This window comes from Cynocephalus volans, chromosome 8 (assembly GCF_027409185.1).
Source record: "Cynocephalus volans isolate mCynVol1 chromosome 8, mCynVol1.pri, whole genome shotgun sequence".
NCBI classification, from domain to species: Eukaryota; Metazoa; Chordata; class Mammalia; order Dermoptera; family Cynocephalidae; genus Cynocephalus; species Cynocephalus volans.
Genome location: NC_084467.1, coordinates 37,161,981 through 37,175,863, shown reverse-complemented (window position 1 = coordinate 37,175,863; position 13,883 = coordinate 37,161,981). Strand labels below are relative to the sequence as shown.

The 13,883-nt window shown below is 36.0% G+C and overlaps 1 protein-coding gene across 2 annotated transcripts in view; it reads left to right on the top strand.

The window, feature by feature from the left end:
- Positions 1 to 11,867: 11,867 nt before the first annotated feature.
- The window catches only part of TESK2 (testis associated actin remodelling kinase 2), a 93,882-nt gene continuing 91,866 nt past the window's right edge, over positions 11,868 to 13,883 (top strand). For both annotated transcript variants that reach the window (XM_063104261.1, XM_063104262.1), the window contains exon 1: positions 11,868 to 12,089. In XM_063104261.1, the coding sequence (XP_062960331.1) occupies positions 11,868 to 12,089 (222 nt within the window). The remainder of the gene's footprint in view (positions 12,090 to 13,883) is intronic.

The following is a 13,883-nucleotide window of genomic DNA, read 5'->3' as shown; positions in this document are numbered from 1 at the left end:
ATTCTGTCCTAGTTAGATCGTATACATGATGTTAAGTACATTTTGGGGGGCCGGCCTGTGGCTCACTCGGGAGAGTGCAGTGCTGATAACACCAAGGCCACGGGTCCGGATCCTATGTAGGGATGGCTGGTTGGCTCACTAGCTGAGCGTGGTGCTGACAACACCAAGCCAAGGGTTGAGATCCCCTTACCGGTCATCTTTAAAAAAAAAAAAAAAAAGTACATTTTTTGCTATTGTGTGTTAGAGGGACTTTGACAGATGGAGGACAATTAAGGCTAGACTTTAAAGAAAGCGACTTCGGGAGATCTTGATGCTGTGTTTCATGGGAAACCTGAAAGAGTTGGGTATATTTGTCCTGGAGAAGACTTGGTAACTGTAAAGCCATCATAAAGAAGAAAAAAACAAGGCTAATTTGTTGTATACTTATATACAAATATATACTTATATGGCAGTCAGAACTAGGATTAAGGGTGAAGCAGAAGAGAGGGAGAAAAGGGAAATCATATTTATTAAATGCTTGCTGTGTGTTAGGCACCTTATTTAGTGCTTTATATTTTTATCCTTTAATCCTTTACTATGTTCTCATTTAATTCTGATAATAACTCAGTGAAATATAGTTAATATTTATCTTCGTTTTATAGGTAAAGGGCTCAGAAGTTAGGTAATATGCCTAAGATTATTCAGTTAAGCCAGAATCAGAATTTTCTAAACTTATTTATTTCAGACACACACACACATATTAAACAATATATTATATAACAATATATTATTTTAGGAACATTGCTTTTTTTCTTGTCTTCTCTCTCTTTTTTTTTAAAAGATGACTGGTAAGGGGATCTTAACCCTTGACTTGGTGTTGTCAGCACCACGGTCTCCCAAGTGAGCCATGGCCGGCCCTTTTCCTGTCTTCTTACATAAAATTTTATCCGTCTTTACATGGTTTTTCCTTTTTTAAGTTTTACTTCTCAAAATACATTGTAGTTGATTTTCATGCCCCTTTACCCGCCCTCCCCCACACCGTATCTGTTCACTTGACTTAAGTAGTTCAAGGAATTTTTGTGGTTATTCTGTCTTCTTCCCCCCCTTTTATTTGTTTGCATTTATTTATTTATTTATTTTTAGCTCCCACAAATAAGTGAGAACACGTGGTATTTCTCTATCTGTGCCTGACTTGTTTCACTTAATATAATTTTCTCTAAGTCCACCCATGTTGTTGCGAATGGTAATATTTCATTCTTTTTTATAGCAGAGTAGTATTCCGTTGTTTACATGTTTTTCAATCTCAGTATTTTTGCCATCACTAGATATTTTTTGAATTATCTAGCAGTTTGCCGTGTTATATCGTCTGCTAGTCCATCTAAGCTGTTTGAGATACAGCATTTTGTGAATATGTATATGCTGCTTCACTAGAAGTTTTATTTTTTGACACAAAAATTTTTTGTCATCTTTTGTTTCTGAAGTCCTTTTTGTTTTTATTATGAAAAAAACATAATGAACACCCACTTACCCTTCACCTGGATTGAAGAGTTATTAACATTTTGTAAAATTTGTTAGATCTATTTTTTTGCTGATATATTTTAATGTAAATGCAGACATGATATTTTACATCTATTTCTGGGTGCACCTCCAAAAATAAGTCTTACACAATTTAATATCATTATTACATTTGACACAATTAATAACAGTTTTCTACTATCATCTAATAGTAGGGCTTATTAAAATCTTTCCAACTATCTTTTATAGCTGGTTTGTTCAAATCAGGATCCAGCCAAGTATCATCGTTGTACTTAGTTGTTTTTAACTCTTAATTCTCCTTTGGAGTCAGAATTTGAACTCAGTACTGTGTAGTCCAAAGCCTGGGCTTTTCTTTCATTGGAAAGAAAGAAACTTGCAACAATCTGAACTTTGCTGTAATAAACCAGGTTGCTTGAGGAATTAGTGAGCTCTTTGTTACTGGTATTGTTTCTGGAGGCTGAGTTGACTCTAGTCCCCACTAGTGTCCAATCAAGTGGACACTTTTCTTCATACCAATTTCTACTTTGTGGTGTTTGATACCTTTGCTTTTTCCACCTTTGGTTTGTGTGACATACTTTCTGTTGGTTTTATTCTTACCTCTGTTGTTCCTCTTCAGTCTCATTTGTATAGTTCCTTTTTTTTTTGTCATATATATGTTTATGGTTCCTTGGCCTATTATCTGCTTTCACCTAAGGATGTAAAGAAGGAGCCTGGGCTTTGGCATATAAGTAGGAACTTAGTATTACCTATTAGTCATATTCTCTACTTTGCAAAACTCTTTAGTAAGTGCTAGTAACTATATATATGTACATCTCCAGTCTAGTCCTCTCTCCTAAGCTCCAGTGTCGTGTCTCCAACTACTTCCTACTTCCTGGAGGTTGTTACCTGGTATTCCTTCAAACATCTCAAACTCATTTAGATCAGAAAAGAATTTGCATCTCCTTACAAACCATTTCCTTTTTGTAAATGCCTACTCATTCTCCCTGTCACCCAAATCAGAAACATGGGAAGGATTCCAGATAAACTTGGAGTCTTTGTAGGTATCTCTTGTACCTCCTACATCCACCGATTGCCCTTTTAAAGTCACTATCTCCTTTCCCACTTCTCTGTCCTCACTGCCAGTACCTTAAATTAAGCCCTCCTTACTTCTAATCTGTCATTAGCAGTTATCACACTGTATTGCATTAATTGATTTACATGTGTCTTTCTAGGAGATTAAGCTCCTGGAAGGGTGGATTGATGTTTTATTCTATTTTGTATATCCTCCTCCCAGACAGGCAGTGTTAATGTAGTGATTAAGAGTACAGACTCTCGGTTTGAATTCTGGCTCTACCACTTCTTGGTTATGTGATTGGGCAAGTTAACTTCCTTCATACATTTTTTTCCACATTTATAAAATGGAGATAACAGTAGTATCTATTTGGTAGGACTATCATGAATGTTAAATATAAAGCACTTGGAAAAGTGTCTGGATTAGAGTAAATACTCAATAAATATTATATTATAGCACCTATCATAATGCCTTGCACCTAGTGGGGACTCAGTTGACATTTGAGTCATTTAATAGAGAGGATTCCTGAACTGGTCAAAATATTAAACTAGTTAATCTCTAAATGTCTTTATAACTTTCAACCCAAGTTTCTGCTTTATGTCATGGCCCAGGGCCTGGCGTATTGTAGTTACACAGCAGATATAAATGCTTATCCAAAAGAGCTAATACACTTTTAAGAACTGGCTTTTGATCTGTCTGGCACTAATATATGCCATTGTGTATATTCATAGTTAATTAAATGGAGTATGCCAGTTTGCCTTTGCTTTGAATGGAAACCGCAACTCATTATTTCACAGTGGGGTGGCAAGCTCAGCAGTATTGCTTTTATTTTTAATCAGGCAGTCATCCTGAAATGTGTCTGTATTTGCTGTGTTGGTCGATAGAAACGATAACAGCTGAGCAGACTCGTCATGTAGATTTGCCATGTGTTTGGTCTTGACACACAGCTAATGTACTTGTCAGTATTCCTATTCTGGAAAACAAATGGCCAATTTTCTGGGCTACATATCACTATAATGAATCCTTATTTAATTTTTGGTTAGTTAGGGACTTTTTATGATTATGGAAATAAAACTAAATATGATTAGGATGTTAGCATATTATGTTTGCATTCTTTTTCTACTCTTTATATATACCTAGAGTGTAAAAGTCCACTGAATTCTCAGAAATCCTTTTTACTCACTTTGTGGGACTTCATTACCAACTTTGTGCACATGTGATTCCATATTTGCATGGGTACTGAAGATTTTTGGTTGTTGGCTGACACTTTGCCATTTCCTGCTACCTATTAGTTGATAGCTCTTCAGAGCTTTATGGGGTTTTATTTGTGTCTGCACTATTGTGAAGTTTTGTCTACTTTGTTTCTGTGAAACGAAGGGTAAGAAAAAAATACTGTACATTAGATTGGAAAAAAAGAAATGCTGGGAAGTTGGCATATTTTTCCTGTCAGCTTGGCGTCCGTTCTTTAGAAGATCTGTTTAAGTCAATGCTAATTTTTATGTCTGTAGAATAAGATTGAATGACTGAAGGCTTTTGCCATTAGAGGCTGGTGGAGCTATCATCTGGACACTTTTTATGTCCCTGTTGAGGGATGGTGGGGAATAGTAGTAGTTTTCTTTACTTAATCTGCAAATCATTTTTCACAGAAATTTAGTGGTGTTCTTGGAGGAGATGTCATAGTGGGAAGTGTTTAGATTTGGAACTACTGAATTTGAATCTTGAGTCTGTCACCAGTTATTTGTATTTGGGCAAGTCTTAATCTCTCAGGATCTTAATTTCTTCCTCTTTAAATTATAGATGATAAGGGCTGGCCAGTTAGCTAAGTCGGTAAAAATGTGGTGTTATAACACCAAGGTCAAGGGTTCGGATCCCTGTACTGGCCAGCTGCCCAAACAAACAAACAAACAAAAAAATAAGTTATACGTGATAACACCTATTTTTGCAGAGTCTTCACAAAGATTAGAGATAACATATGCAAAACATTTGGTAGAATGCATGGTCCATAGTAAATGGTGGCTGTAGTTATTATTTCCAGAAGTGTTTCAGACAGTAGTATTGTCTAATTGGCAGTCTTAAAAGTTTCCTGATTCTCTGGAAAATGATTTGTGGAATTCCTACATTGGAAAGATAAAATATATAATATTGGTTATAGGATATTTAGTTCACTAACTTTTTTTTATTGACAGCTTTTCATATTACTTTCCCTAGTCAAAGCTTTTAGTTGTAAGCTTCTTTATAAAAAAAAAATCAATCCCAATATAAATGAAAATTAACCCTTTGAAAAGACAAACATGCTTATGTAGAAAAGAAAGTTTTGAACTTCCAGTTTCATAAATATTTTATTTATTTAAATTTTATTTTGTCGATATACATTGTGGCTGATTATTGTTGCCCATCACCAAAACCTCCCTCCCTCCTCCCTCCCCCCCTCCCCGCCACCAATGTCCCCTCTGTTTGCTTGTCGTATCAACTTCAAGTAATTGTGGTTGTTATATCTTCTCCCACACCCCCCGGTTTTTTTTTTTTTGTGTGTGTGTGTGTGTGAATTTATATATTAATTTCTAGCTCCCACCAATAAGTGAGAACATGTGGTATTTCTCTTTCTGTGCCTGACTTGTTTCACTTAATATAATTCTCTCAAGGTCCATCCATGTTGTTGCAAATGGCAGTATTTCATTCGTTTTTATAGCTGAGTAGTAGTCCATTGTGTAGATATACCACATTTTCCGTATCCACTCATCTGATGATGGACATTTGGGCTGGTTCCAACTCTTGGCTATTGTAAAGAGTGCTGCGATGAACATTGGGGAACAGGTATACCTTCGACTTGATGATTTCCATTCCTCTGGGTATATTCCCAACAGTGGGATAGCTGGGTCGTATGGTAAATCTATCTGCAATTGTTTGAGGAACGTCCATACCATTTTCCATAGAGGCTGCACCATTTTGCAGTCCCACCAACAATGTATGAGAGTTCCTTTTTCTCCGCAACCTCGCCAGCATTTATCGTTCAGAGTCTTTTGGATTTTAGCCATCCTAACTGAGGTTAGGTGGTATCTCAGTGTAGTTTTGATTTGCATTTCCCGGATGCTGAGTGATGTTGAGCATTTTTTCATATGTCTGTTGGCCATTTGTATATCTTCCTTAGAGAAATGCCTACTTAGCTCTTTTGCCCATTTTTTAATTGGGTTGCTTGTTTTCTTCTTGTAAAGTTGTTTGAGTTCCTTATATATTCTGGATATTAATCCTTTGTCAGATGTATATTTTGCAAATATTTTCTCCCACTCTGTTGGTTGTCTTTTAACTTTTTTAATTGTTTCTTTTGCTGTGCAGAAGCTTTTTAGTTTGATATAATCCCATTTGTTTATTTTTCCTTTGGTTGCCCGTGCTTTTGGGGTCATATTCATGAAGTCTGTGCCCAGTCCTATTTCCTGAAGTGTTTCTCCTATGTTTTCTTTGAGAAGTTTTATTGTTTCAGGGTGTATATTTAAATCCTTAATCCATTTTGAGTTGATTTTAGTATACGGTGAGAGGTATGAGTCTAGTTTCATTCTCCTGCATATGGATATCCAGTTATCCCAGCACCATTTGCTGAAGAGGCAGTCCCTTCCCCAGTGAATAGGCTTGGTGCCTTTGTCAAAGATCAGATGGCAGTAAGTGTGTGGGTTGATTTCTGGATTCTCTATTCTATTCAGTTTCATAAATATTGAAGTCGAGATCATGGTTATTAAAAAATTATTTGTGTCTTTGTAAGCCACATAATTTTGGCATTTTTGAAAGACTGCTAAGGGCTGTTTCCTAGTTTAAGAACAAGTTATTAAGCTTTTATAACACTGTTTCTCACATGGGGTACTATTGGCATTTAGGGCAGGACAATTCTTTTTTGTGCAGGATTGTTGTGTGCATTGTAGGACATTTAGCTTCTCTGGCCCCTGTCCACTAAAATACTGATAGTGCCCACCCCACACCCCCACCGTTGTGACAATAACTCTTCCCTGATAACACCCTCCACACCCTACCCCCCTGCTGAATTTTCACATGCCCCTAGTGGAGAACCACTTGGACTCTAGCTGAAATATTTTTCAGTGAAGAAGATCAAGTATTATCAGTTTTCATTTAAAAATTCCAAGTTTTTATAAGCCTAAAATTAATCTAATTTGATCAACGAAGTGTAGTCTGTTGAATAAAGTAGACTCTTTAGAGCTAAAACTGCATTTTAAAAAATCATTGTATCTTCCTAGTAAATATGAGGGTACCTGTAGTTGTCTCTGTTCCAAAAAATGTACACTTTAAGGGGCACTATTAGTATCAAAAAGTAATGTTCCATAAATAAGACCAAGAGAGGTAATCCAGAGGTAGAAAACATAAAATCTCATACTTCAAATAATGTATTTTCTTATTTTATTTATTATTTTTTTATTTTTAAAACATGACCCGTAAGAGGATCTTAACCCTAGAGTTGGTGTTGTCAGCACCACGCTCTCCCAAGTGAGCCATGGGTTGGCCCCATGTATTTTCTTACTTTAAAATTAATTATTTTCAGATTTAAAAAAATAGAGAATAGTTTTAGAGTCTGTTAATTACACACCTTTGCTGCCTTTTATGTCTAATTAAAATTTGTCAGACTAAATTAACAGACATTTATAACTTGGTTGATTTCATTTATAATGTCATTTTATTCTGGCCAAGGGAACAGAAGGCATGGTTTGGAAGTTTTCCCTTGCTCAGCACTTCTCCAAAACAAATAACGTTCTTACTCCCATGAAGGGGACTGTACTTTTTACCACTCCTCTCAACTGTTTAGTAATTAGTATTACTTTAGCATATATTGGGGGCTCTACACTAAATATCAGTGTTTGTTATGAGCTGTTTTATATTTTAAGTTTGTGGACTTGAATAAGTTAGGCTATCCAAAAATTTCCCCAATGTTTTTGAGGTTTTAGCCTAAGATAAAAATAATCCTTGGACCAAACTGTAGTAGAACTGTTGCAGAATTAAAGTTTGAGAATCTACAGGCTTGGCTTGCACACTGGGATGCTATTTCAATTTTCTTGGCCTAAGCATACTGCATAGCTGTTGTATTAGCAATAGACTTAAAAAAACCCCCAAAACTGTTAAACTTATTTTTTTTAATTTCAAAAAATTTAAATATAGAAAAGAATGGAATATAACGAATACCACCCAGAATTAACATACATTAACAAAAATAAAAAATTAGCAAATATATCATTCTGTTGTTTGCTATAGGTTTATTTTTGAATAAAAGGAAACAAAGCATTATTGCTAAAGTTGAAATATCTTTTGTTTCCCTTCCTTTGTCATTACTCTTTCCCACTGAGGCAACTACTATCATTAATTTAGTATCTATCTTTCTAGTTTATGCTTTTAGACATTCACTATAAATATCTTTAAATAATAATTAAAATAACTAACAAGAGTTGAATGCTTATTGTTCGCCAGGTACTGTTCATTTAATCCATAATTCTATGGTTATTATAAAGATTAAATGAGTTAATGTATATAAAATATTATAGTGTAGGTACTATTTTTATTTCCATTTTATAGATGCGGAACTGGAAATGTAGAGGGGTTAAATAATGTGCCCAGATTCATATAACTGCAAGTTATGGAGCAAGAATTTGAACCCAGATTGTTTGGGTCTAGAGGCCATACCATTCATTACTATGTTATTCTGCCTCTCTGTAATAATATAATATGTTATTTTTTATGTGTTTTAAAGTACATTTTTTATAAAAATGATATCACACTGTAGTGGTAGTCAAACCAATTTTTGGGGGGTAGCTTCTTAAAATTTTCTTTTTTAGTTAAATTTTAATGATAACACTAACTACAACTTGCTCCTCCCCCAACATTGCTTTTGAAGTATATCCACATTGTTAGATATAATTCAGTCATGTAAGTGCTGTGTATTTATTTACCTATTGCTCCTAGAGATGAACTTCAGGTTGTTTCCTTTTTTCCCACTTACAGCACACGGTGGCAGAATGAAATTAATATCTTTGTTCAGGTCTCCTGTGCTTATGTGCAAGAGTTTCTCCAAGCATATTACTTTTTAAAAATACTTTCCCCTCACTCTTGAAAAGTGCTGTGAGCCAAGATACAATGTTATTTTTCAAAATAAAAATATCAAAAGTGTCAGTCTACTGTGCTATTGTACAATTTGTAACTGGACTCTTACCACACCAGCTGAGCTGTGATTAGTAATTCCTTACTCCTCCCAGCTTGCTGAGAATGTAAAACCAGATCTGTTATGCTGCTATGAGCAATTTTGTCCTCCCTGCTTTGGTAGAAAGAACTAGGATCTACCACCCCCAGGGAACTCTGAGGACATTGAGAAGCTTAACAATGTATTTCATTAAAAATGAAATGTATTTCAGAAAATGAAAAAGTCAGTAGATGGCAAACCTGTCAAATTGTTAATTTAGTAGGCAACTATGTTGTATATATTCAGTTTCACTTTAAATATGTTTTATTTTTTCTGAAGTCATGGCGTTTATTTTCCCCCTTCTTTTCTGTCTCTGTCCAAATTACAATCAGGGCTGGCTGGTTAGCTCACTTGGTTAGAGTGCAGCCTTATAACAGCAAGGTCATGGGTTCGGATCCCTATACCAGCCAGCTGCAAAATAATTAGAAGAAAAAAAATTACAATCAGCCTGGCCTTCATCCGCATTTGTCTCTGTCCTCTTTTCTACCCAGATGATTAGTTTGACTCCTTACAACTCTCATAGTGGAAAACAGTTAAGTAATAATGAATAGAAAAAGCTTGAGTTTTGGTGCTGAATGGAGCTTGGTTCCAGTTCTGGTTCTACCAGCTGTGTGTCATTGGGCAGGTTACTTAACCTCCCGAACCTACACTTCTTTTTCTGTAAAATGGATATCACACCTACCTGGGTGGTATGTTTTGAAGATTAAATGAGAAAATACTTGTAAAATTCCTGGTGTTAAGAAAAAAAAAATACTATTAATATTCTCCTTCCCTGCTGTAGAGGATCTCTTAGTATAAACAAATCACTGAGGAGCTTAGTTAACTTTCTAGGCCTCACTCCAAGAGATTCTGATTTAATAGGTCAAGGGGCTCCTCAGGTAATTTGAAGCAGATGATCAGCAGACATATTTCAAGAAATGCAACCCTTGGTTCCTCGGTTCCAAGTCTAGTTTTGCGAGTAAATAGCTTATAGCATTTACTTACAGCATTTCTATTTTCTGGGCCATATGTTTCCTCAAAAATAATTGAATTACTGAACTTGATGGCCTCTACTGGCTGTAAAATTAAAATGTTTTGGTCTTATGACCCTAAATTTTTATTCTTGTGACCTTAAATTTTTGGTCTGGTGGTCCTAATGCCACTTTTTGGTGGAGGTTCAATAGAGGTTCTTAAATGTTTTATTTGGGAACTCAGATTATTCTTCCTTCTGTGAAGACTGTGGTAGAGCTAGCTTAAGCAAAAATAGTTTATTTTAAAAATACAGGGGTCGGGCCGGCCCGTGGCTCACTCGGTAGAGTGCGGTGCTGATAACACCAAGGCCACGGGTTCGGATCCTGTATAGGGATGGCCGGTTTGCTCACTGGCTGAGCGTGGTGCTGACGACACCAAGCCAAGGGTTGAGATCCCCTTACCGGTCATCTTTTAAAAAAAATAAATAAAAAATAAAAAAATAAAAATACAGGGGTATCTCATGGAACCTTAAGCCAAGATGCTTTTAGGCCTCACAAATCTGGGATTAGATAGAGCACAATAGGGAAATCAAGAAGTTTTCTGTCTTTTTTTTCTTTGCAAGTTGGCTTCAATCTCTTGACTTTTTCTGACTTCTGGGCTATGTGGTAGAAAATGGAGATGGCCAACAGCTCCTGAGTTTACATAGCCTCCATTTTAGAAAGCAGCCGTATTGAGGTTGGAATATCGTAATTCCAATTCCTAATTGCCAGGAAAGAAACTGTGATTGGTCCATATTGGGTACAGTGCTGATTTCTGGCTATGGCTAGGGAGGCAGGATCATGTTCTAAGGATGGCCCTGGGAGCCCTGACACTATTTTCCATTGCTGGAGGTGGTAGAGGTAGGTTAGGTAGGTATTTACATTTATGAAAGCATCTCACTAATTGAAGAGTCACGATGTTGTGTTTTGCATAGGACCGTTACAATCAATTCTCATGGAAAAAAGTAGAAGTAGGGAGAGACAGGGTAAAAGAAAAAGTGCGCTTATGCTTTTATTCTCAGTTACATACCATATGGGGTGGAGCCTTGTATGGTCCCTTCTACTGGACTGTGCTGTTTAATCAACAGCAAATTTTTACACTGCTTTAGGATATAGTTTTCTTTAAAAAAAATTTTTCACCCCTCCCCCAAGTTTTCTTCTTTTAAAATTATATAATATATAATTTTTTTTTTTTTTAAAGATGACCGGTAAGGGGATCTTAACCCTTGACTTGGTGTTGTCAGCACTACGCTCTCCAAATGAGCTAACCGGCCATCACTATATAGGGATCCGAACCCGTGGCTTTGGTGTTATCAGCACTGCACTGTCCCAAGTGAGCCGTGGGCCGGCCCTATAATATATACTTTTGAAGTCTCTTTGTCATTTTTGTTCTCTGTATTTGGGCTTAATAGTTTTTCAAATGAAGAGAAAATTGTATGGTTCTGTAAAGGGCATTCATAGGAACACAGACTTTTGAATCAGACTGTCTTTGCATTTTAATTTTATCTCTGCTGTTTAGTGCTTGGTTACTTGATCTGTTTGTGAAATGAACATAATAATCCTTATATCATGAATTCTTTGATTACCAAATGACGTGACATACGAGGGTACTTCAAAAAGTTCATAGAAAGATTTTGTATTATCTTTTAATTTTATTTTTCCACAAACTTTTTGAAGTACCCTGTGTAAAGCTTTTATGTTATGTTTCCTGGAAAGTAGGTACTCAACAAATGACAGATATTGATTATCAATGTTATTTTGTTACTTATAATGTAATTGATGATCTTCATTACACTCTACTCATGTCAAAGACTGACTACATCTTGGGCTTTAAATATATCGGTGTTTTTTGAAGGTAAAGGCATTAAATGTTCTTTAGATGTGAAAATCAGGAGCTAGAATGTGAAAAGAAATGTTTTTGCATTGAGAATTCATTTACATGTACTTATTCATTCATTCATGGTTTTAATGAAATTTTTTTAAATCTCTTATTTAGTGTCAAATCGGAAGAGAAGTAAAATTCAACAAAAACTTATTATGTGTGGAGTTCCTTCTTAAAAAGAAGAAGAAAGTGATTATTGAGACTATGGATCGAAGCAAACGGAATTCAATTGCAGGATTTCCTCCACGTGTGGAACGTCTTGAAGAGTTTGAAGGAGGTGGTGGAGGGGATGGGAACACGGCCCAGGTGGGAAGAGTTTGGCCATCTTCATACCGAGCTCTTATAAGTGCCTTTTCCAGACTGACGCGTTTGGATGACTTCACCTGTGAAAAAATAGGGTCTGGCTTCTTTTCTGAAGTGTTCAAGGTGAGCAGTGCTCAGCTTTTTTTTTTTTTTTTTTTTCTAAAAGATGACCGGTAAGGGGATCTTAACCCTTGACTTGGTGTTGTCAGCACCACGCTCACCCAGTGAGCTAACCGGCCATCCCTATATGGGATCCGAACCCGCGGCCTCGGCGCTCCCAGCGCCACACTCTCCCGAGTGAGCCACGGGCTCGGCCCCCAGTGCTCAGCTTTTGTCATATTATCTTGCTTATGATCAGATTCACTGCAAAGAGTTGATAGTTGTGTTTTATTAGAACATAGGCTTTGCCTAGTCAAGGTGCTGGGGATCTTGAGCATTGTTCTAAACTCTGCTTCTAGTTATGCATTAACTTGTAAGATATTTTGTTTTGATTATAACAGTAATATGTACTGATCAAAAATTCAAATAACATAGGAGTCTCTTCCACTCCTGCCCTGTCCCCACTCACATACGTGTATGTGCACATATATACACACCCGCATATTTTCTATACATATATATTCTCCAATAATAACCTCTGTTAGCAATTTGGTGAGTATACTTCTGGACCCTTTTCTGTATTTCTACATATATTATACTTGCACATCTTATATACATGTATAAGAATTGTATATATACATGCACATGAATGTATATATGCATATATATACACAGATGTGTAATTTTTGTTTGCTTATTTTTAATAAAATTGAACCCTTAATGCTCCTAAGTAATCATATTTCCCCAGTTCTTTCACTGTCTCAGAAGATTATTTTATAACCTTCTCTCATCAAATCCCAGTATTTTTCTCTAGTCCTCATTCTCAGTGATGAACTTGCTTCCTGATTCACTGAGAAAATTGAAGCAAACAGAAGAGAACTTCCAGACTCCCATCATATAGCTACAACCCACACCTTTACCCACTTACCTGGCCTTTATGCCTGTCACTATGGTTGAACTACCCATGTACCTCTCTAAGTCCATATTTCCATTTGTATTGTATGTCCTATTTCCATTTGCCTGTTGAAAGACATTACCTAAGACATTCTCTCCTTTCTTTCCTACATTATATTTTCATTCTTTTCTAAATTATTTCCATCAGCAACTTAAAAATATCTTCTAAGGAAAAAAACACTTGTTTTAACCCAATTATTCCCTTCTGCTACACTTTAACATGTCTTGTTCTTTTTTGGACCAAAACACCTCTGTAGAGTTGTCTTAACTTACCATCTCCAGTTTCTATGCTCCTAGTTTCTCTATCTCTATTTTTAAGTTTTTTTGTGTGGTAAAATATATAACATTAATTTTCCATTTTAACCATTTCTTTCTCTCTTTTTTTGGTGTCTGGCTGGTACAAGCATCAAACCCTGGATCCTGGTGTTATCAGCACCATGCTCTAACCAACTGAGATAACCAGGCATCCATTTTAACCATTTTTAAATATACAGTTCAATGGTATTCATTACATTTACATTATTGTACAACCATCACCATTATCTGTTTCCAGAACTTTTTTTCATTATCCCATACAGAAACTCTGTACTCTTTAAACATTAACTCACCATTTCCCCCTACTCCCAGCCCCTAGTAACCTATATTCTTCTTTCTGTCTCTATGAATTTGCCTACTCTACGTACCTCCTATAAGTGGATTCGTACAATATTTGTCCTTTTGTGCCAGAGGTAATTCACTTAGCATACTGTTCTTAAGGTTATCTGTGTTGTAGCATACCCGTATATCAGAATTTCATTCCTTTCTGGCTGAACAATATTGCCTTGTATGTATACATGACATTTTGTTAATCCATTTATCTGTTGA